The 22,919-nt window shown below is 45.6% G+C and overlaps 3 protein-coding genes across 3 annotated transcripts; all 3 read left to right on the top strand.

The window, feature by feature from the left end:
• The first annotated feature begins 651 nt into the window (after window positions 1–651).
• LOC119388889 (uncharacterized) lies at window positions 652–9,082 on the top strand. The gene is made up of 5 exons (XM_037656259.2): window positions 652–832; window positions 2,222–2,296; window positions 5,351–5,623; window positions 6,862–7,206; window positions 9,011–9,082. The coding sequence occupies exons 1-5, from the start codon at window positions 746–748 to the stop codon at window positions 9,080–9,082; spliced, it is 852 nt and encodes a 283-aa protein (XP_037512187.1). The 5' UTR covers window positions 652–745.
• On the top strand, window positions 8,975–13,204 carry LOC125758259 (uncharacterized). The gene is made up of 3 exons (XM_049415281.1): window positions 8,975–9,151; window positions 10,994–11,110; window positions 12,924–13,204. The coding sequence occupies exons 2-3, from the start codon at window positions 11,062–11,064 to the stop codon at window positions 13,202–13,204; spliced, it is 330 nt and encodes a 109-aa protein (XP_049271238.1). The 5' UTR covers window positions 8,975–9,151; window positions 10,994–11,061.
• A 678-nt stretch (window positions 13,205–13,882) lies between these two features.
• On the top strand, window positions 13,883–22,408 carry LOC119388890 (uncharacterized). The gene is made up of 4 exons (XM_037656260.2): window positions 13,883–13,994; window positions 16,084–16,469; window positions 19,502–19,648; window positions 21,772–22,408. The coding sequence occupies exons 1-4, from the start codon at window positions 13,916–13,918 to the stop codon at window positions 22,102–22,104; spliced, it is 945 nt and encodes a 314-aa protein (XP_037512188.2). The 5' UTR covers window positions 13,883–13,915; the 3' UTR covers window positions 22,105–22,408.
• Window positions 22,409–22,919: the final 511 nt, after the last annotated feature.

A 22,919-nucleotide genomic window follows, 5' to 3' on the forward strand; every position in this document is an offset into this window, starting at 1 on the left:
TCTCAGCGAGGGCCACTTTTAAACTGCTGCAAATGTTTACGTGCATATAAATAAGAAGCACGCGGCAGCATGAACGTTATATATGAATGAAAAATTTGAACGCTGGGACTATCTGTGGGTGTATTAAGGCGAAAGCCTTAAATGCCTCATCAAACGCGAAGTTGACCGTCGGCGCCCCGCGGCGTCGGGGACGAGTGATGCAAAAAGTCGTCACGTGATGACGTCACGATGACGCCAGAGATCGCCAAACTCTGACTTCATTATGACGTCATCATGGCGTCATTGACTTAACGTCACACGATGAGGTCATCACATGACATCCTAGCTTGGTCAAAGATGGTCCGATCACGGAGGCGATCGGGAGCTCCTGTGAGGAGCTCCCGTCTTGGAGGTAGCGCTAAACTACGTTAGGTGCAGAAAGCTTTCGAAGGGTGGCGGGGAAGGATCAGTACGTCGACGGAGAAGAAAAGAAAGATGGATTTCACCTTCGAGTCGACTTAAGTGAATGCATGAGGGACTGTGCTGAAATTTTATCATTTCGAGCAGGTATCATGCTAGTAGAAACCGTCGCGTCCATTCATAAAAGAGGGCTTGTCGATGTCGTTTCTCAGGGCGCCTAGTGCGCCCAGAGTTCCAGAGAACGATGCGGCCGTGAAGTCGCCGTCAAAGGACGAGTCCGCCACGAGTAAAAGTGCGTCGGAGCAGGACGGACACCGCGGAGAATTCGGAGGGTGAAGATGAAAAGATGTCACTCATGGCGTGCATGGTCATCCTCACGCTCTTCATAATGATCGTGTTCGTCGTCATGAGCCTTGGCTACGGCTTACAGCAGGTGAGTAGTCCTGTTCCACGAAGAACGGATTTCGCTGAAATTGCGCCCTTGTACAAAAACGAGCTTTTAATATTGTTGTCAAGCAATCTTTCAAGGGGATCAAGAAAAAAGAGTCCTATGCAACCTCACACAGTCGTCAATTCGACCGTTCTGGTTCAAATACGTTACTGCATAGCATAGCACAACTGAAACCCTCTGGCATCAAACAAACGGCTGTAAAACAGGAGCCCATAGCATTTAAATTGAGCAAAACCAGCATCTTCCTAAGGTTATATTAAGCGTAAGTGCTGGACGACTTGGTACAAGGGCAAGTTCACTGGTGCACACCAATGAACAGACGCACAGAGAAGAAGCATCGTCATGGGAATTTCTCGTTTTCTGTCTTCGACTCTGGTCGGCTGGTTCCCATCTTAGTTGCTTGCAAGTAACATCATACATAAAGCTTACGAAATGATCTTCTCAGGGTCGAAGTTTCTGCTCGCAGAGAGCTCAGTTGACTTTCACCAGCAATAAAACTACAATCTAAAAAAAAAAATATTCCGAATATCTACCGAAAGAATGCCTTTGTAATTCCAGTGGCAGACATTCAGAGAATTTCTTTCCGTGATTAGTAGCCAAGAGAGTCAAATTCATAAAAACACTTTTTGAAGATCGTGTTGACAACAATTTTTCGCCTTGCTGCAGCTTGCAATTTATGGTAAACAACGAACATGGTCTCCATCCGGGTAAACGTCAATGTATGGGCCTATTTAGTTCTTTGAAACTGAAAAAAAGAAGAAAAAACCGGGAGATTTTACATACCCAGGCCAGAATATGATACTGAGAGTACCCCCCACGACTGAGGTCGTAGGAGGTACTCCGGAATAATTAGACAACACCCGGGTACGCTAACGCATACGTAAGGTAAGTATACGTCCCTTGCATTACGGTCCGTTACACGAAGTTCTCGAATAAATTGCGCACCACATACCCGCGAGTGGTTTTGTTGGCAGGGGGAGAGATGCATTGGGCGTATGCTGCCTTGGCATCAGAGATCATGGGCTCTGTCCAAAACCTGGATACTGACGGCTTGTGCGCTGTCATGGGAATATTTCCGTTAATGAGAAAAAGCTGCGTATTTTCAGATAGCGAACGACAATCTAGCACGTTTAAAAAGCAAATAGAGGCAGAAAAGAACGCCCCGTCTTCTACTGTTGTACTGTCGAAAGCTGTCAGTGGTGTCAGTGCCCCTGATTTGGCCGGGCGGAAACCGTGAGAGCTCGTTTAATTAGATAGCAGGATTTCTAATCGAAACGGAGTTCATTCAATAGTCAGTACCGACATGTTGAGGTGGGACTACTATGCTGTGTTTTTGATGTTTCCCAAGCAGAGAGGCTCTTTTCTTTTCAGGCGGAGACTACGAGCCCTCTTCTTCCGAAATTTGAAGATTTCGTGCTTTCAGACAAACTGAAGAACAGAAGCTCGGTAAGCCTTTAAAAACTTCATTAAGAAGCGGAATTGCTTCAGAAAACAAGCGCTACTGAAACCACGCTCGAATGAGAACTTCATGCTGCGAGCAAACAATCTACTACGTCTGAATGCACTTTGCGGGTCTGCTGTCAGAAGCTATTGCTCTTTGTAGTCCTGTGTGTGTCAAGCAGTCCTGCCGTATTTATAAGCCAAGTCCCATTACAAAAATCTGACGGTACAAGAATTCCTAAGACCAGCTGACAGAAACTCACAATGCTCCATGGGTGTCTGCTAAGCTGGTTGTGAAATTGCGAAGACGACTTGTGAACGAAAAATGGCAAGCGCCGTTCAGCAAGACTCACGTAATTCTTACATCAGGCGCTGACGAATACTCACAGTTATTCAGCGCACATAAATACCTTACAAAAAAGAAAACGAAAAAGAAACGGTGGACGGGGGAGCACCCTCCGTCGTAGCTCAAATGGTAGAGCAGCGGACGTATGATTCCAAGGCTGTGGGTTCAGATCCCATCGACGAAAAGGGTGATTGTTCGTGCATTTTAATTTCTTTCGATTTAAGTCAGCATCATTACAATACAGTTAAGAAACCACCAAAAATGTCCCCTATTCCTTAATTGTCTGTCGGTTTCATTAGTTGTGCAGAAAATCGAGCCCTTCGAACAATTCCCCTACTTTTGTACCACATCAGGGGTGTATGATGAAGTGCATGAAGGCTTCATTCAGGGTTGGCTGGCCGGCATATTTAAGAACAAAAAGTGGACTTGTCTCATGCAATGTGAAGTGGCTTTTGTGTTTCACAGTGCGAATCCGTTCTCAGAGCCCAAATTATCTGAAGTAACGATAGCGAGGCCACAATGGCCACGTGACAGTAATCCGTGCCGCTGATTAGTCGAATAGGCTGCTTGTAGAGAGATCGGCACCGGCGGTCTACGGCACGTCGGCGTATTCACATACACAGAGTTCATTGCTTTGACAGCATGAGTAACTCAGTGCTGGGCAAACTTGCGGAATAAAGGAAGGCTCAAGAAATAGGTATCCGTATTTTCTCACGCCTAACCCACACCTTCAGCAACGATTCACGTAAAATTTTCTCGAAATGATCACTGCATATTGCGCGACGCTGGCTTCTTTGCGTAGCTGTGAAGCACTGCGGTGAAGGCATCTTTGCACATCGTAATTTGCGTTTTTCGATTTTACCTAAGCTCCGAATTTTCTGTACCTTTTTTTTTCGAAAGAAGCTGTAGAGGCTGCTTCTGTGGGGTCTTTATATATTCAGCTGTATGGCTATTTTGTCCTCTGATGACTGCAGTTAAGTGTTCAAAAATGTAGTAAAGAAATGTCTAGTGTTTTATGTGGTTGACGTAAAGCATGTGTGAGTCAGTAAGGAGGCAGGAAAGCAGATGACACGATGCAGAAGTTCCTCGTTACTTGGAGCGTTCATTAAGATGGCTTACGACCACTGAAGAAATGTATGATACCGTTGGTGTAAGGCCGTTCACAAAAGGCATATATAAATTAATGCATAGAAGATTACGACACATATCCGAATGCATTTAATAACTTACTTTCCACCTGTTCTTCCGCGCTGGCATCAAAACATTACGGGCGATTAAGGGGCAAGGTGGGCAAATGCGTCGCTGTGCACACTTATTGATATAACATATCCTGATACAAACCAAGTGGTACTTCTTCTTTACTTAATAACGTTAAGACTAGACATGCCTTCGAGCAGAGAATCATCTATCCATTGGTGCTTACTATGTGCCTCTAGTTATCTGTGTGACAACACTATACGATCAAACATGAGGTAAAGGGACGAAATCAACAGCTTCATTTACATAAAAAAGAATAAACGCCGCACAATGCCTGCATCGAAGTCGACATACCTGCTGGCTGTGAAAAGTTCTTTCTGCGGGTGTACGGCGGTACACAACTGCGATGTAATGCGGCAAGTTTGTTAAAGAAAATGAATTTTCGTCATTTGCTTCAGGAACAGGACGAGTATGTTACTATTGTGAATGGATACATAACTGCAAGAAATGGTTACATAGCTCGTAGATCGGTGGCAGCTTTAATAAGAATGATTATACCACGTTCTGATAGTTTTGTGGTTGAAACAAGCAAGACAATGATTAAAGACAGGGTATTCACTAAGACGGTTCTTATAATTGCGCGCACAGCACGCCTGTGGAGATGTGCACCGCCACAACTGCTCAATTTCCACGAAGTATGCACTAAATTGTACGGCCATTGAAATTCTGGCCTTAATTTACTTCACAATATTTTTTGTACGCAATTCTGGCCCGCCTATTCGCTTTCTCTTCGATAATGCAGTTCATTAGTATCTGCTTCCAGGAAATAGACTTCGCCTCTTCTCTTTCCTCTGGTTCCTTTCTATCCAAGTGTTTCGCAACACTGGTGCAATGAACTCATTTTTCAGAAGCTAGAGAAGCAGAGAGCTGAGAGATAGCGGGGCTCAATGATTTGGCCTGGACGACGTTCAGTGAAGATTGTTAAACTGTTTGCTGTCGACGTGACAAAAAAATTAAGCACGCTATAGCTGATTAAATTAAAAAGTGTTATTACGTGATTGCTACGCAAAACTATTTACATAATCTCAACGCGTAGGGCCCGACGCGGCCGCGCAACGTGGTGGCGAGCATTTCATCCACTTGTGTTCGCCATTGAAGAGCCGCCGATAATGGTATGCTCCCAAGTGATCGAAATACACGCTGCCGATACCAAGAATTATCCAAATCAAAACGCAGACCTGCTTCTTCAAGGAGACTGAAAACAACTAAACGCAATACGACCGTCGGCCGACGCAGTCGTAGACTTGTCGCGGCGAGCTGGCGTTATGGAGGCCTCAGGTTACTGATATCACAGTAGAATTAAATGATGCATGTTGGAGAAAACTACGCAAAGCGTCCAAGAAATGGCTGAAGCACGGTCGCCGGAATACTTGCAAGCTGTTACGTAGCGCGACTCGCGAGTGCATTATATTATCCTATGCATTTGAAGTGTCACGCCTTGTGTCTCTTGCCAACAGCAACGGATAACTACTGGTCATCCGGGTAAATGGACCGAGGCGCCGACGGGGAAACCAGCAGCAGGCTCGTACTGGGTAAAATTCGCGATGCATCCCACTGCCGACGCCTTTCCCTGGATGGAAGGCTGCACCACTCCGGCCTGTCTCGCCATACGCCACAGGCTGCTGGGGGCCATTGAACCCTTTATGAACCCGTGCAGGAACCTCAACTTCTTTTCGTGCAGCATCGGTGACCGCCGAGCTCTCATCGAACAGGAGGAAGAAAACCTTGAGGTGCGGATACGCTCCAGTGGTTACTGTCATAGGCGTGCGCAGGGATCCCCACTAGGGGGGGGGGGGGAAGTCGTCACAGCCCTCTCCCCCCCTCTTGTTGATTCCAAAAGACAACGAGCTTAACGATGGATGAAAAAATGAAAACTAAGGGCGATCACGTGGTTCTCACAATGGCCTGCCTTTGGTCCCTGGCTTTCCGGCAGTATAGGTAGAAAGTAAACAGTTCTGGGAACGCAAGGTCAGGAGTCCTTGGCCATTATTGTCAAAAATCTGTGTGGCCATCACCCCGGTCTTTAAACAATGACGTAACAGGTCCGACTGAGCAAAAGTACGGGGCAGAATGTTATCCCAAATATAGGCTGCCGTGCGCGCTGTAACAATGGCCAGAGTGTTTCCCATAACTATGCACGACCCTACGCATCCTCGAAATAACACGAGCAACCAGAAATAACCTTAAATAGAGGGCGAGACATCTACAGGTAACAGATGAAACGACTAATGACTGACCACAGTGCAAGTCATTATCGCTGTGATTTGACTGTCTAACTCTGTTCCGGGACACAAGCTCTTCCATCAAATAGATCAAGTAACACTTTTCGCCGCGTTTTGACGTTTTAGTTCATTTCCCCGCAATCATGCGACGGTAGAAATTCGAATTGTACAGGCATTATGGCGCATCGCGTTACTGCCCATCGCAGCCCATTGCGAGTACTTCAACTGCAAATCATACATGGACAACGAATGTCGAGCTGTTTCTCAAGTTCAGATTTTTGTGGTCGAAGACCGCAGATTAAGCCTGGAACGCTTTTAAAACTGAAAAAAAAAGAACTGTCTTTTAGCTGACAAAATGGCATCAATTAAAACAGCCTCTCACAGTTTGGGAAAAAAAAAAAAAGCGGCCATCGCACGCGTTAACGGCAATTTTCTTAGCAAACTACACCTTAACGCTGCTATACTCGCAAACCACTCTACGCGTAGTGTGTGAGGCAGAGAGTAGAAATGTTTTGCTCGTCGCACGGAGACTCTTCGCAGACTGGCGAGCTGCGTAACAGAAGATGGCGCAGTCGTTATAAAGGTGGACATGACATGGACGCCGCAGCGGTACAGTACACCGTTGCTCACGTGAAACCAAATCTGTCTGCACTCTGCACAAGTTGTGTACCACAGGCGACGACGAAAGTTGCGTCTGCTGAGAACAATAGTAATGAACACAATCAACTGCACCCACGTTTACCCAGGAAGCTTCGGTGCCGGAGACTGATACGTCGGGCCAGTCGTTCTGGGCACCGCAGCGCCTGGTACGCGGACGAGCGCCCAGGATACAGGCCGGGGGGCAAGCTCTGCGAGATATAATGATCCACCAGTGCAACTTGTACAGCGAGTCCCTGAGGGATTCTCTCGAGGTGGTAGAAAAGGTGACAGGGTACTTCAAGCTGTATTACCCTAACGTCACGGACGATTCGAAGGAAGAGCCCGTGGCGAGAATGCTGCAGCTGTCGCTCGAGTACGGCCTGCACCCGATCGTGTCGTTCGTGCGGCGCTTCCGCTACACCAGGGACCCGTCGGAGCCGTTCGAACTGCGGGTGAGTGAGCGCCACACGTCGGCATTTTTTGTTCACTTTTTCTAGAGCGAAATAAAAGCTCTATATAGGTAGATGAGTTTTTCTTTAATGTGATTGTCTTTAGTGCGATGCACCTTCATAAACTTCAACATTTCGAATAGCTTTTCGGTCGGCGTATGAAGTTTCCGAAATAAAGCTGTAAAAGGTAATACCTCTAGTAAAGATCGACCATAACAACTATCATATAAATCATAATGAAAGCTATACCTGCCCTTGAGCACTAACTATTAAAAATGTTTGTGAATTAGCTTTCTGGTTTCCACTGCTCCCGTCAGCGTCCTGCATGTAATTAGTGTTATTGTATCACAGCGGCGTGCATGCAAAGCCATGGCGAAAGTCGAGCTCAGTTTATAAAGGTGAAGCTTTTTCTGCGCACTTGCCCTTGGTTTTCCCGACCGGGATTACTGCTCTCTTGCCTTATGGGTCACGGAGCCGGCAGGTCTGTAGTCTCACTAACCAGAGCGATGGCAGGTCACACCTAACCTCAGTTACGAGACGCGCCTGTCACCCAAGTGGCTTCCGAGTACGCAATTCCGGCGTTACGTTCAATTCCGGTGGGTTTCAGTTCCGGGCTCTTAATTCATTGTTTTCCAGTTTTAGAGTCTTAATCCACTTTAGACTTCCATATTCAGACTCGTAAGTCAACTCCGGATTCTGCTTCCAGCCAGTTAATTAAGTCTCCAGTTATAACCAAGCTAACGAAGGCCTCCCTGAGACTCGGTCGAAAGTGGTCGTCGAAGTTGTTAACACCATGCTCCTTTAGAGAAGGGGTTGGAGCAGGCCCAGGAAGGCACGTCGCGTAGCGCTCCTCGGAGCATTGGGTGAAAAACAAGGCACGTTGGGCCTGCCGCAATTTTTAGCGCCTTCACTACCGAGGAAAAAAATGTAGGCAAAAAAAAAGGAAAATACAGCTTGCAAAATATTATTTCATATCGTTCCACAAGTACAGTGAAAAAAACAAACATTGCGACATAAATTTCATTTTGAAAGGGTGAAAAAATGGGTGTGTGTAAACGGCGACATTAGTTGCGAACATCGCAAAACACCCTCGATAAACGCACATTCACACTTTCAGGTGCTTTGAACATTTCTGACATGATTCCAAAATACCGATAGTATAACGTTTGTTCACACTACTCTCTATGGCGAAAATATTAATTGCGAAACCTTAATGTGGTTTATCCTAAGCAGCCTGTAGCAGCGCGAGTTGCTCACCGCCGTTTCCCTATGCGTGCACATCCGCCGCCAAAGCTGACTACTGCTCAATCTTGGAGCTTGCGTAAAGGACACTACGTGATGGAAACGCGTCTTTTCAATGACACTGGGCAGTCTGCTGTTGTGCATATTGCTCAAGAAGTCGTGTCCACGAACATGGAAGCAGGTGGCGAAGTGGTTGATGCATTCGTAGCACGCTGACGGATGTGATGGTTTTTCCTCAATCTCATGTAGTGCAGAACCGAGGTGGACCACACAACTCCTCTAGCACGGTCATCAAGCCTGGATTCTTAGTAACCTAAAGCGAAAGTGAAACTTGTGAAATTACTTTTCAATGCTTTGCTTTCGGGGTGAAACTGACAACACTTGCGTTAAGAAACTTATGGAAATGCTTAAGAAATATTGACTGTCACTAGGGTTAGCGTACCGGTTATTTTACACTAGTTAACATCCCTACCTTCCCCTCTGCTGTTTTCTTTTCCCTTTTTGACTGTTACTTGCAAGGCAGAATTTAACGTTGACTCTATTTTACTGCTTACGTTCCTCGCAGATCGACATTACGGAAAGGGCGAAGCATTACTTCCGGTACTGGAGCGAGAGAGATTCGGCCTGGCTTCTATAACAAGACCTTAGTGCCCTTGGATCAAAAACCCTGAGGATAGCAAGGAACTCACCGAAGGCGACAGCCAAAGTACGCACCCACTTTTGCATACCGTCTCGGCAACACCTCGAATGCTTGTCATAACTACCATTGTTGCGCAGAACACGAGAAAGAGCTATTCTGATGTACATACACCTCAAATTTAGTTTTGTTATGACACCGAATGCTGACGTTTTGGTAGCGTGTGTATGGCTATCGTATTCATTATCAGCGCACTAACTCGCTCAAAGTCCAAACCAGCTGTTTCAAGTGGCACTGGTGCCTAAGACAGCTGCTAATCGAATAACTGAGCGAATATTTCTTTTTGCTGCGCAGCTGTTCTTTTAGGTAACATTAAACGGTCAGACTGCTATGTCGTTGACAGACAACTGGACTTGTAAAGCTGTCAGTCGTTCAACGTATAATCAAATTCGTGGTGTTTAAGGGGCTCCCAAAGCGCTCCGAGCTCGCAGACGGGATAGTGTTTTCTTTCTCGGCTTCACTACCCTTCCTGCAGGTGGTATCTCCTCCTCGCCACTTATTCGCTTATTTCTTCATAAAGCACGTGGACAATGTCAGGCATTAAACGTCGAGCCCATCAGGATCTCGCGGTTTTCGGCTACACATTATCTCCGCTTGCGCAGTCGAAAACGCGCAAAAGAAAGTGAAATAGGCAACCCAAGCTCAAGTTTGGCGCGCGACGCTCGCGCGGGTGAGCTATGCGTTACTGGGGGCAGACGCTGCCCGCGTAGGCGGTTTGTCGCGGGATTTGCCAGCGGCGGCGGCAAGGAAACGTGCGCACATGCGCTCCCCATTCGGCCCAGAGCACTGCTAGTCAGCAATAGTTATATTGTGACGCACCACAGATGCACTCCGCGCGCGGAAGCGGAGACGGCAGCGTTGCGGCCGTGGATGCCCCCAGTTGCGATAAGAGCAGTGGCGCCGCTCGACGTTGCTTTGGAAGCCTATAGTTGATCGCGTATGACAGCCATGCGAAACAAGGCCTAACTGGCGCGCGACTGCATGGCAACTCAGTGTAGGAGACAATTCAAAGTCATATCCCTCATATATAGATAAATCGAGAGCTTACTTCCTCATGACGTCACGTGAACGGACTGCTGGCGTCACGAATTGGGCCGGAAAGACGGGAAACTGCAGGAGAAAATACCGTGCTAGTTCTTTGCATTTTCAGAGTTGTTTAGGGACCATTTAAGTGGACGTGTTAATATTAGCGATAACACATTATTTAAAACGGAGTTTATTGTTTTGTTACAAGAATAGTAGTCTGAATACATCGGCGCCTTTCAAAGGGAACCATAAGCCTCTGTGTTGTGGACATGCGTGTGAGAGGGACAGAACAACATAGACCTGCGCTTCGCATCGTCCACTTTATTGAGCTAGGGCGAACGCGGTTTAGGAAGAAATCAAAATGGACGGAATGAGTATCGGAGCAAAACCATTAATGATCGGCCGTCAAAAGCACGCGAAAACTTATAGTAGGCCTCTTGAGATGTGCTGCATGTGTTACCACTTCCCAGCAACCTCTATGTAACTCCTGTATTGTTTAACCGTAGGGGACATACGGGAAGAGAGGCGTAGTTTCAAAGTTTGTAGACATTCGCCTGCACAAACACGCAATATCTGTATTACGAGAAGCTTGAGAAGCTCTCTAAAAAAAAACAACGTAAGAACGATAGTTGTCTTTCTATGTGAAAAACATCAAGACCAGTGAATGCAATTTAACATTTATTCCCTCCATTCAGGTGTGGACATGTCAACACTGGATACAAATAGCTGTGCCGTTTGTTTCTCCTTTCCATGACTTCTCGCGCGACGTCCTTTCTTCACGGTCAACATTCTTTCTGCATTCCCAACATTTGTTACCTCGCTCAGTTTCAGAAATAGTCAAACAGGAAGTTGACCCCGTCACCAACGAGACGATCCAGGGTGGCCTGGAAGCGATGAAGATTGCTGAATTGGCGAATTACACCGAGGACGACATTAGCGCTGGTAAGACATGCATTGAGTGACATATTGACGCTTATAAACGGTGTTGATAGGGGTGAATGCAGCGCAAAAGCGAACTTGCATTCGTTGTGCTCTTATCATTATGCACCAGGAATGCACATTTTTCTAGCCTTGGATTAAACTCTTGCCGCCATCGAACTGCTCTTCACGTGAAATGTACTGCGGAAGGACAGATGAAGGCTTCAGGTTACGGAAATACCTTAATTTCTGCAACCTATAAGGGTGTATGGTGCAGCGGCAAGGGGGGTGGGGATGGGAAGGGGGTTAAAGATACTAAGAAAGCGGAAAAGTGATTCTATCAGACCGCAGCGCTATTCAATGATAGAGAGCCGCCTAGCACTAGGTTCGAGTTGCAGTGCCGCCGGGCACCCACAGGTCTTCATAAGTGCGACATGTGAGCTGCCTGGCGTACGGGAGTCTGGGTTCTCGTTCTGAGAACGTGGCCTCTCCTTTTCGCTGTTCAACTTCTCTCCCCTTTCTCATGATGCTGACTTTTAACTTTGTGACAATAATGTTAGAGTTTCTGTCCTTGCCTTTATAAACTATGTTGACTAGGCACTACATCGAGAATATTAGGCTTTACCTTTGAATCAAAAGCCATACTAAGCACAGCCCTCATTTCATGCGTTGTAATAAAGATTCAGAGGTATCCGAAACCATCGATCACAACGAGTATTCATGGCCAATTCCCTTAGTTATCATACACTTTAAATTTTGCGAAATATCTGGAGTGATTGGTTGCGCAAATGTGTTCTAACAGACGCACAGAATAATTATGGTTGTCATGCGCCTCTTGCAGCGGCCTGTCATAAGTGACGGTGGCTGCTGGCATTGGCGCACCGAGAATGAGTGCGCGCTTATTTTCTGCTCGCGAAGAGTAAAATGTAGCGTACTCTGCGTTGCAATAGAGAACGTGTTCTTGGCCTAGTTGGTGTGTGTTTGAAGGCCACCCATCTTGTCGCCTTCGTCTTCTGTGTGGGTCTACTTAGCGCCAAATATGCCTAGCAACTGAGAGGTATAGTGAAGGCGAATAGAATAGCTTCACTGAGGACAGTGACTCAAATGTTTTGCGCAACGTCGAGCATAGGTAAACTTTTTTTTTTTGCTGGGATTCCACTGGCCGTATTTTATTAGTTGGTTTTCTTTTACTTCTTGAAATAAGCATTTCTTTTTTGTGGGGAAAGGAAATAACTGTAGCGTTATGTGATCAAGGAGGAGACGAAAACAGAAGAATTAATGCCTAAATCGTCTTGTTTAGTGTTTGTTCCTTTTGCGTTATTCTTATTTTTCTCCTCACGTCATATGCGAACGTACCAAAAGAAAGAGTTTTACTTTTTCGAGAACTAGGGAAGACAAGCTGCTATCTACTTCAATTTTTTTAAATATTTGTTGTTACTAAAGTGAATCATTGACAGTAAACTAAAAGGAAAAAAGAAAGACAAGCGCTTATATGTCTGACACTTAATGACGTTTTTCAGCCGCGAAAGAGCACATACACAAATCAAAGAAACACACGACAGGAAGGGCGGCACTTCCAGCTGAATTCAGTTGGAAGTGCCGCCTGTCCTGTCGTTGTGTGTTTCTTTGCTCTGTGTATGTGCTCTTTCGCGGCTAAAAAATGTCATAAGCAAGTACTAACTAGGCCAACAAACAGTGTTGTTAAAACAAATGTCTGACACTTCAGATGCCGACGTGAAACAGTAACCGGGAGACGTATATTTGCCAAGAATACTTATTTCGCAATAACAGCTGGCAAAGCCGTCCTAATCAGCTGAGCGCATTGCTCTTTACGTAGCTCGTTGGAAAGAACTCCTGGTGCTTTACGGCCGTTCGAACTTCGAGCTGGACGACGTGGTGTACGCCAACCGGCGAGCCCTGGCAGTGTTGGGGCATTTTGCGCGCTCGAACGAGAGCACAGCCATGCGTCGCATGCTGGCCTTCCACCTGGGCCTGCTCCTTTTGGACACGAAGGAGAGCGTGATCAAGCTGATGAATGGACTGCGGCGCTTCGACCGCGCCGGTTTCACTGAGGCAAGTCGGCAGCGGGGCAGTTTTCATTCGAGCAAACGCCAGTAGTGAATCCATGGATGCTTAACGTTTTGCGCGATGAAACACTACAAGACGCAAAGAAGAAACAAGGTCCTTGTGTCTTCTTGAGCGCCCTCGTTTGTTTGCGCTAAAGCTTGCGATGTGCAGTACCGAACTGATCCACCATTCGGTTTTATTGAACCATGATTTCTGCCTCGCCTATTGTGAAGAAACGTTGCGACGAATGTAATAAAAGTACACTTGATACCGGGTACATGCATGGTAATCGGTCACCCAACCAGGCACCTGCTTACACTACCCACGCAGACACATATGTATGTCGGGAGAGTAGTCCAGATTTTTTTTTACAGGGGACCGATTCCCTATTAAGTTCGTGCGTGCTCTAGTATGTGTGCATGTATACATGCATACAAAGTGTACAAATTTCGAAAAGAGGTTTGAGCCCCTCCCCCCAACCATCTGGCTACGCCAATAACGCATGCACATAATGCTCACACGCGGCCGCGCAAACATGGAGAATGCAAAAAGCCCTGCACGCCACTACATAGAGGTTGCTGTCGTTGGTGAACAAAATAAACACTCCGTTGCAATGTGTTTGTGTGTTTCATGCCAACACGGTTCTTTAGAGCGCTCAATCATCTCTTTAGCGCCGGATAGCCTCCTAATTCGGGCAGCCTAATAGATAGTAGGAGCAATACTTGATATCATGCTCACGTGTTACTGGTATTTCAATTTCAGATGACGAAAGAAAGCGTCTGCAAGAAGTACGCCGACGAAACCTTGATTTTTCCTGGTGGTGTAATGCCCATCACCCTGAGTACGTATATCAGCATAAAAAAGAAGAAACGAAAATTTTATTCTAGGGCGACTGATTTTCAGTTGTTGATTAGACTGTTCCGCCAATCGCAAATTCATAGATTGAAGCAGGGCAATTCGCATATGGTAAAAAACACTTCGGGACACTACGACATTGACGTTCTCTCAAAAAAGAAAGGGCGTACTTGGGACGTTGTTCTGTCCTGCAACAATAATTTTCTATCACCTGTGTCTTTCGTGCGTTATCGCTGCGCGCATTAATTCCAGGTCGGGGACGGCATGCGTGTTATCAGCTGTGACACAATATTCTTGATTTCGGAAGTGGCGAGCGCCGAGTTCTCAAGAAAAAAAAGCGCAAGCAAGCCAGGTGTTGAATATTGCCGCTGGATCAGAAGAACTGTTTTGAGAATGTTCTCTTCGCAGGTTATAGAAAGCTTGTTGGTCAGTGTGCTGCAACAGATGAAAAGAAAAATAATAAAGCAGCGACGCAGAATACAGTGTCCAGTGGTCGTTATAGTACATACGTGAACAAGATGGCTATTCACTCGTGATGGTTCAACTTTTCAGATGTTCAGTTTATCAGTTTAACAGATGTGACAGCTTGCAGATGAGACTGCTAGATTGCCCGAGTGTTCAATTACGCGGGCATTCTCATTCCTTACCAGAAGCTGCGACTTCGCATCTTGACAGACATCACCGATAATGCGGCTGCGTCTTTTACGCTGTTATCTCCATCACTATGAGATGCCGCAATCATCGTAGCCGTGCGATTGTCGTAATCATCACAATCATCACCAGCCTTTGTTTACGTGCATTGCAAGACGAAGGCCTCTCCCCCTGATTTTATACCGGCAGCTCTGTCCACATTCCACCTAACCCTCTGCCATCTATAGCTGTGTTTCTCATTTCTTGTGAGCGCGCCAGTGCTCTAACTGACCACCGGTTATTTATTTCACGCGTTTTGTGGTCGGTTGAGGCCCACATTTTTGTTATCTCAACTAGAGGCGCGCAATGTTATCAATGAAAATGAACCTTGTTTTCGTCAACATACTGCTTTTATAGACACGACAACATTGTTTCATTGATTTTGTTATCAAGTGTACGCACATTTTTGCGCGCCACACGACACCAAATATGCCAGCCAGAAAATGTTTACCGAAGACCAGTTTGTAACCCTGACAATGTTATGACATCAGGAAGGATTTACGTTGTTTGCGTCAAAACTGAAGCAAGCTTTTGAAAAAGTTTAGGGTTAAAGCATTACAATAAGACACAGGAAAGGACACGCGTCCGTTTTTGAGGCCTACGCAGGTATACTACATTGCGTTGTTAAAGGCGTTTGTGAGCTTGCGAATATTCTTCGCTCTTCAAAAACCACAGTGTAATAAAGAACACGGGACAAGAAAGAGACAAGGACAAGCGCTTTTGTCCCGTGTTCTTTATTGCGCTATGGTTTCTGAAGAACGATGAACAATCAACACGCCCAAACGTCCCCCCTTCTGGAATATTCTTCCTTAGTTTCGAGAGTTTCGGCTTTTGTTTTAGCGCAAGAAAGTTAAGATAGATAGATAGATAGATAGATAGATAGATAGATAGATAGATAGATAGATAGATAGATAGATAGATAGATAGATAGATAGATAGATAGATAGATAGATAGATAGATAGATAGATAGATAGATAGATAGATAGATAGATAGACAGATAGCTCGTTGATGCGTGGGAAGTAGAGGCTCTTGTGTTCATAAGCGCGATCACATGCTGATCCATATAAGGATTGGAACGGGACTGAAAGTGTCCAGATGAAATACAAAAAATACAATAAAGCAGAATAGTAATTACCGGTTGCTTAGTGATGAGATATTCATGGTTTTTTATGCCATTAAGTGAATCTTGGTTAAGGCTTTCCAATTTTTAAAAAACGTTTTCATAAAATAAATATAAGGGCGTGCAACACACGATGTTAAGTAAAGTCAGCGCAACGCGAGCAGTTTTAATCGTGTGGGGCAAGGAGTAAAGTGTCAAATCTCATGTCGGCGATCCTTCCATCATTTTTCATGCTCGCTGTATTAAAAACAATCCCTCTGCAGCTGAGTTCGAGGTACCAGTCGAGCGTCTTCGCAAGGTGGCCATCATGATGGCGTCGATAATGGACACGCTGGTCGCCGTTACGCAAGAACCGGGCCACGTCCGTCAGAACAGGACGGATCTGGGGCTCGCCTTGGAGTACCCGGACTCAGCAGTGAAGAAAAACTCTGTGTACTTGCTCGACGGTGTAGACGCGAGCAAGCACCACTACCTCTACGTGTGGCTGAGGGAGCTGAGGATCCGACACGCCCAGCCTCCGCTAGTCCAGGCCGCGCTGGAGGCCATGAGGCTCGCTGGAGACCAGCCCGTCAGGCTGTACCAGAGGTTCAGGCCGCCGTACTACTACGAAGACGGACTCACAGCATACAACTACGCCACACTGGGGCAGGTGAGGAGCACGATGCAGAGAGAGAGAGAGAGAGAGAGAGAATGCAGAAACATATACTACATTAAACAGTATACAAGGATATGAATGTGGTGAACCTCATTCGAGCTACCAAGACAATGCTAGTGGCGGATGAGACGTGTGTAATCTTGTCTCTTGAAGCTATTACTCCTCTCTATGATGAGGTTGGAGATGATGTATGATGATGGTCAGGCAAAGAATGGCGATGAGAGGTTCAGGGGACACGTCAAAATACAATGAAAGCACACATCGTGGTGCTAAATTGACACATGGCCACTGTGAAGTGCTCGTCGACAGTGGCCACATCTCCTGTGACACATATCAGTGGCTCAAGCACGAGGAAGGTTATGTGTATAAGAACCGGAAAGAAAGTAAATGAATTCGTTTGTTTGGAATTCGTTTCATTCGAATGTACACACAGTCAACTGCAAAAGTGTAGGGACCACGCGAACGCCTGGCAAACAGCCTCTTCACGACACTTTCCTTATATCAGCAGCAATTGACAGTATCTCGGCGCCGAAGACAATCCCTCCCTTAATCAATAGCCAATTTATTTTCTCACTAAGAACGAATATTTTATATTGTTCTCTTGTTACTCGACGCGCATTTTGTCAGCTACGGCGACGCGCTTCTGTCTCCTGAGCAGTATATCTGTATAGCTATCATCAGTCGCAACACTTCGCCCAGAGTCTACCCAGTGGTACACCGCTCCATGCACGCGGTGTTATACTGCTATCGAAGAAGAAGCCTTACTGCAGATGAGCGCTTTGCGTAAAAACAACGAACAGTACGCTATACTGCAGTGGAAAATTAATATGCCAGGGAATAACAACAAGAGTCATTTCCGGGCAAGCTCTGCTGGCGACGGTAGGTGACGCATTGCTAGGTGGCGCAGACAGGCAGCTTGGAAAGCCCTCGCGTGCTCCATAAACCTTCGCAGTCGACTGTACATTGCCGGCTACAGTTTGTCATTTGCAATCTCTCATAAAGGAGCTAGCTGAACGCGTATTTGTTGATATTCTGTGTAGTAGTCACATCCGCATGTCGATGTTATCTGCGAGTAATGCCAACCACTTCCGGCAAAGTACTTTCAACATTAGAGTTGGACTATCCGCCACATTAAGTTTTAAAAAGTGACGCGCTGTCTAAAACAATGTGTGGTATAACTTGCGATATACTGAGGCAGTATTGCAGATGTGTATCGGGTTCATTTGAGATGTGCTAGTCCTGGAGTAATTTCGCGATCTAGCGAACTGCAATCCACAACAAAGAGGAGGAACAGAACAATTGCTGGGAAAGGAGTAATAGTGAGCTGAAATGACAATGAATAAGATGGCTAGCTGACAAAAGCTGCTACGCAAACATTTGCTATAATTGATTGGGGTGATAGGAAGAAGCACTCTGCCCGTGCTAAATAAAATAGGTATCGAAGAAATTGCTGCAGGACATATCTAATTTAATTGAATGAGTTGCACGACAATGTTCACCATGTTATGCACAATTTATTCAAGTTCCATTACAAGCGATTTAGTGTTGCATGACGACACATGCCATTGGGTTATTCGCTTAAGCAACTAAACGCATTGTTTTGCTCCAGAGAGCTTGGAACCCTTGACGCGCCAGCAACGCATGCATCTCGATATCGTCATAGAATGACATAGCAAGGTTCTTCCCTTCTGATACCTCACCTAATGCGCGCTCTTTGTAAACTAATTGTTTATAGGTAATAGCTTGCGTGTGCTGCAAGGCTTGGTTTATTGCGTTCCTCGTAGGGGCTAGATTATGTTAACTGCTTTTGCGTGGTCATCGCATAAGCAATAGAGGGACATGGCATAACAAAATAAATCATGCCTTTGTTAGCTTATGCTTTAATGACGCAGGGGACGAATCATAGCTTTAAGTGGCCTTAATACAAAGCAGTTCTACAAATGCCTAAACGGCAGACGAAATGCGCAGAAATGTTAAGCGTGAAATACTTTCAGACGGATGCGAGGTAACGACCTTTCTGATTAAGGGCATAATGACAAATGCTGGAAAAGCAGAAAGACAGGGTCACTAAAGGGGCAACAAAGAAATACTCTTTGTGATGTGTACTCATCTGTCTTCATTTTCAGAGGTATTTTTCATAAGCGAAAAATACCAACTCAGCCTAGATTGATTTACTATCCTTGTAACTCGCTTTATATGATAATTTTGTGAAGCTTACTATACGAAAAATAAAGAACTAATGTTAGTTTGTTCTCAGATTTTGAATGTTTGATATAAAAGATTTTCCTTGCAATTGACTTAATGGCGCAATAGAAGTGTGGCGCAGGATAACATTGAAATAAGGTATTTTTGTTATTGAAGAGGAAACGCTGTGCAAGACTAGATAGATAGACACAAACTGACTGAAGGAGGTTGAGAGGTTAATCGAATTGCTACAAAAAAACAAAAAACAAAAAAGCAAGGCGCTTGGATAAGAGTATCTAAATTGGATTTGCTGCAGTGGCTTAAATTGTGTAGCACTGTAATGAAGAACATGAGTCCTAACGGGCAGCAATATGGCAGAGCTTGAGACACTTAGACAAGGGTTAAGTAGCACGGGTTACGAATACGTGACATTAGAACGTCATGAAATAAGAAATGGCGTGCAGATACGGAAGCAAAAGATAAGAGCGAATCGATACTCTTCTCATATGCCCGTGCTTGCGCACGCCTTACTTTGTTTCATGATGAAGCCTTACAAACTTACATTTCTGTCGTGGTAAGCTTGCCTGTAACATTCACTGTATTGGAATTTGAAGAGTTCGCACGCCACCTCTTAGAAGTCCTTCAAACGCCGATGTCGCGGCTTACTGGGCCACACCAACGTGACGTCACGTAAACGTAATATGCGGGCTGCACATATTTGACTTTACCGAATATGGCTCGTGAGCATAACGCATCACCACGCGATCAACTATGGCAGCATCCATAGGAGTGTGTAGCTGTAACATGTGTGCTTTGCGTGTGGATTCCTCCTTGTATGTCAGATCCTAGCCCAGGGCGCCGTGGCGGAATTGTCGTCCTCGAACAGCCCGGGCATGGAAGCGGCGAAGGCGAGGTGGCGCACTTTCTGGAATGAAAGGGCCGCGACCGACTTCAACGCCGCCTACTGCCTTCAGGCGACGAAGAAGAAGGTGGGAATTATGCTGGTGCTCCTTGGTTCTTCCTACTCTCTTTAAGCAAAGGAGGAGCTGCTGTAAGAACCAGAATGCTAACGCAAAAGCTGGGCATCACTTGAAAACGATAACTTGACATTATTTATATATAAAGATGCTGAAGCTTTAAAGGGGCTATTTCACAAGTGGAATGTTAAAAAAAATGTAAAAAGAAAGGGGGGGGGACACATACTTATGTGAACAGGATTGAGAGTTGATTCAGTAGTGACGAACGGGTGTTACCTTATAATGAAATATAAGCTGAAATGTTCGTAGGAAGAAAGCCGCACTTGAAGAAACCAGCGTGGGTGAAAAATGTTAAAATGTTCAGGCAGTAGCGGTTCCTTGTAGGTGAAGCTTTCGAAAACGTCAGATTGCTGTCTAATGGAGAGAGAATTTCTTAAGCACTGCGATGCACCTCTTGTGTCGAGCAGACTTTTTGTGTTAGGCGCTGCGCCGTGCTCCCGACCGGGCTGCAGAAATTAGGCGCCTTTTCCTCTTCAAACCACTACCACCCCGCTTTTCGTGATTATGCAGGGTTCCTTCAATTTTATCCCCAATTGAGATCCGCCTTTATTCTCGACAATACATTTTTGAAAACATCCAATTTTTGGAAGGTATTATCGCCACTCGACGTATGAAGAGCCCAATGTAATCATAAAGTGTTAAAAAAAGCATGTGTTGTGAGTGCAGTGCTGTGATCGCTATGATGACAAGTTTGCAGTTCGTAGCTTAAAAGAAACCTTTGCTTTCTAGCAGTTAACTGTCCATATCTGTTTCAGCGAAAATTGTTGGGCTATCGTGCGATCATCAAGATAAGAGGAGCATGATGGGCGCTACATGAATTTGTTTGATATTGGCGCTTATAGTCTCCCTAGTTGCGACGAAATTAAATTTCTTTATATCAATTACCATGAAACGTGCGTTTCAAAACACATGAAATTAAGAAGTCTGCAGGCCGTAATATAAATAGAATGCGAACAGTTGCGCATGTGACGCGAAATCTCACCGAAAATAATTAGTAATTGCGACAAAAATAAAAAAGGAACAATGAGTGCATATGGAAACTGGGAATTTGAGACGTTTGCTATGAGTTCAAAAACTCTCGTGGAGGGTAGTCACGCATCTCGAGCACGGTATAATAATGAAGTCAGACATATCCGGCCTCTGACTCACTTTTTTTTCCTAGTGTTCTTTCGCTTCCCGACAGCTGGCATTATCAGTCGCGCTTGTTTCGACACTTCGACCACTTAACAGGACTGTGGTGAATGTCGGTGGTACTTCCAGCACAATGGCATTTATCAAAATTATTGCTGCGTCTTGTTACCTGTTATCATACGTGTACTAAAGCTAGTGCGGTACTCGCTATAAGTGCGACCATGAGGCGTCGTCGAACAAGCCTTCGCCAGGTCCACGTAAGGTAAAAACCCATTGTGGACGCTTTGGCTCTAGCGACATTCTTTGTTGAGCGATTTTTCATCGCTTCGAGCATTCATCTCCCATCGGAACCATAGCGGAAACCGTGTATTCGATTCTAGTGTCAACTTGCGAAGAAACAAGTGGGACAAAGACAGAGATGCCTCAAGGATCGGCTGGGCGGAAACCTCAATAAACAGCGTGATGCGGTGCAGGGCCGTTTCCGCACATACCGCCATGATTATGGTTGTTCCCTTGTCCCGAGAAGGTGGGCGTTTTGACCTACCCATATAGGTCACAGCTAACTGAAAAGATGATTCACACAGAAACTATATTCAACCTTGGCGACAATTGCGTCAACACTGCCTCAATCGCGCTTTCACAGCGTCTTGTTTTCATTTCGAAGCGATTGCTGTGTCTCCTGATAGTCGGTATGTATTTATTGTGTAGTTCCTAATAGTAATGTAGCTGAAAGCAGATGTTCTTTTTTTTCTATTTAGCCATTTGCTAAGTCGATGTTGCGCTGCCCACCTAGCAACGTGTGCGGAGCGGGACGTCAGCTGAGAGGATGAGCCTCAAAACATTGAGAGCATCGCGGAATCACGCAGTACCTTATCAAAGAGTAAAAAAAAAAGGTTTGCTAAGCAGAATTTGTAACTGCGATTGGGTGGACTCGTGTGTTCTAGGAATTCATGGAGCGCCCCGTGGCACCAGTGAACGAATCGGCGCAGAGCGGCGTGCCTCTACAGCGGGTGATGGGTGCCCGACTGGCGTACCTCGCCTGGCGGAGGCTGCCGGGCAGCGGGAGCCACGGCCTGCCCAAGATGTACCTGGCACCCAAAGTGCTCTTCTTCGTCCAGCACTGCATCCTCGGCTGCTCTCGCATGGGATCCATGGGCACCGATATGCCGGACGACGGCTGCGCGGTGCTGATGCGCGACTGGGGATCCATTGCGGAAGCCATTCCGTGCAAGCGCGATCCGCTCTTGTTGCCCGTGCAGCAATGCCGCTACATTTGACGCAGGATGCACCGCGCAGACGAGTGTGGCGACGAAGTGTCTGTGTGACTATGTGTGTGTGTGTAACAGAGTTTGACATTTCATGTGTTTTAAGAAAAGAGGCGTTGAATAATCGTCAATAACGTCTGCATGGTATCTCTTGGGTATGTTATTTCTCTAAGTATATAAAGTTTTGGCAGCGACATGATTGTTGTAACATTTTCATACAATACGCTATTGCGCGAAGTCATATGGGCTGTTGTGAGTGACTTAGCGAACACGATCACTTGATTCACGGCTAAACCAATTGCTTCATTTAACTGAAAACTTCTAGGCGGGCGTGACAGCCCTTGTGTATGCACTCACTTTAGCAGCTGAACTTTCTCGCGATGTGGGTATAATATGTTCACTAATGCGGCTAATTTCCAACGTTTCAGCGAATAAAAGAAATATTTTTCTAAGCCAGTACTATTTATAACATGTAGAGTGCAAATAGCGCCTCAGTTGTAATTTGGAATGTCTGATAACTTAAACCAGAGATCTCATATTTTTCCACTTTCCGCAGTATTGTGTGATCAAAGCGAAAACTTGTACCCCTGAATTCGAATGATATGTGCGTGACACGTGTGTCACGGCGAAAGTTATGTTGTCTTTCATCAAATATCGTTGTCCAATCGTATTATATAGCGCCAACGAGAGTGGCATAGTTTTCCTTACCCGCACTATCTTTATCTAGAAAGCGCTATAGCATTGCTTCAGCGAAGGTTGTAACCAGCTGTGGCCATGCAGATTATAAGAGTAGTTTGCAGCAGAACTGTTATGATCGAGGTTTGCCG

Source organism: Rhipicephalus sanguineus, chromosome 4 (assembly GCF_013339695.2).
Source record: "Rhipicephalus sanguineus isolate Rsan-2018 chromosome 4, BIME_Rsan_1.4, whole genome shotgun sequence".
Taxonomy (NCBI): domain Eukaryota; kingdom Metazoa; phylum Arthropoda; class Arachnida; order Ixodida; family Ixodidae; genus Rhipicephalus; species Rhipicephalus sanguineus.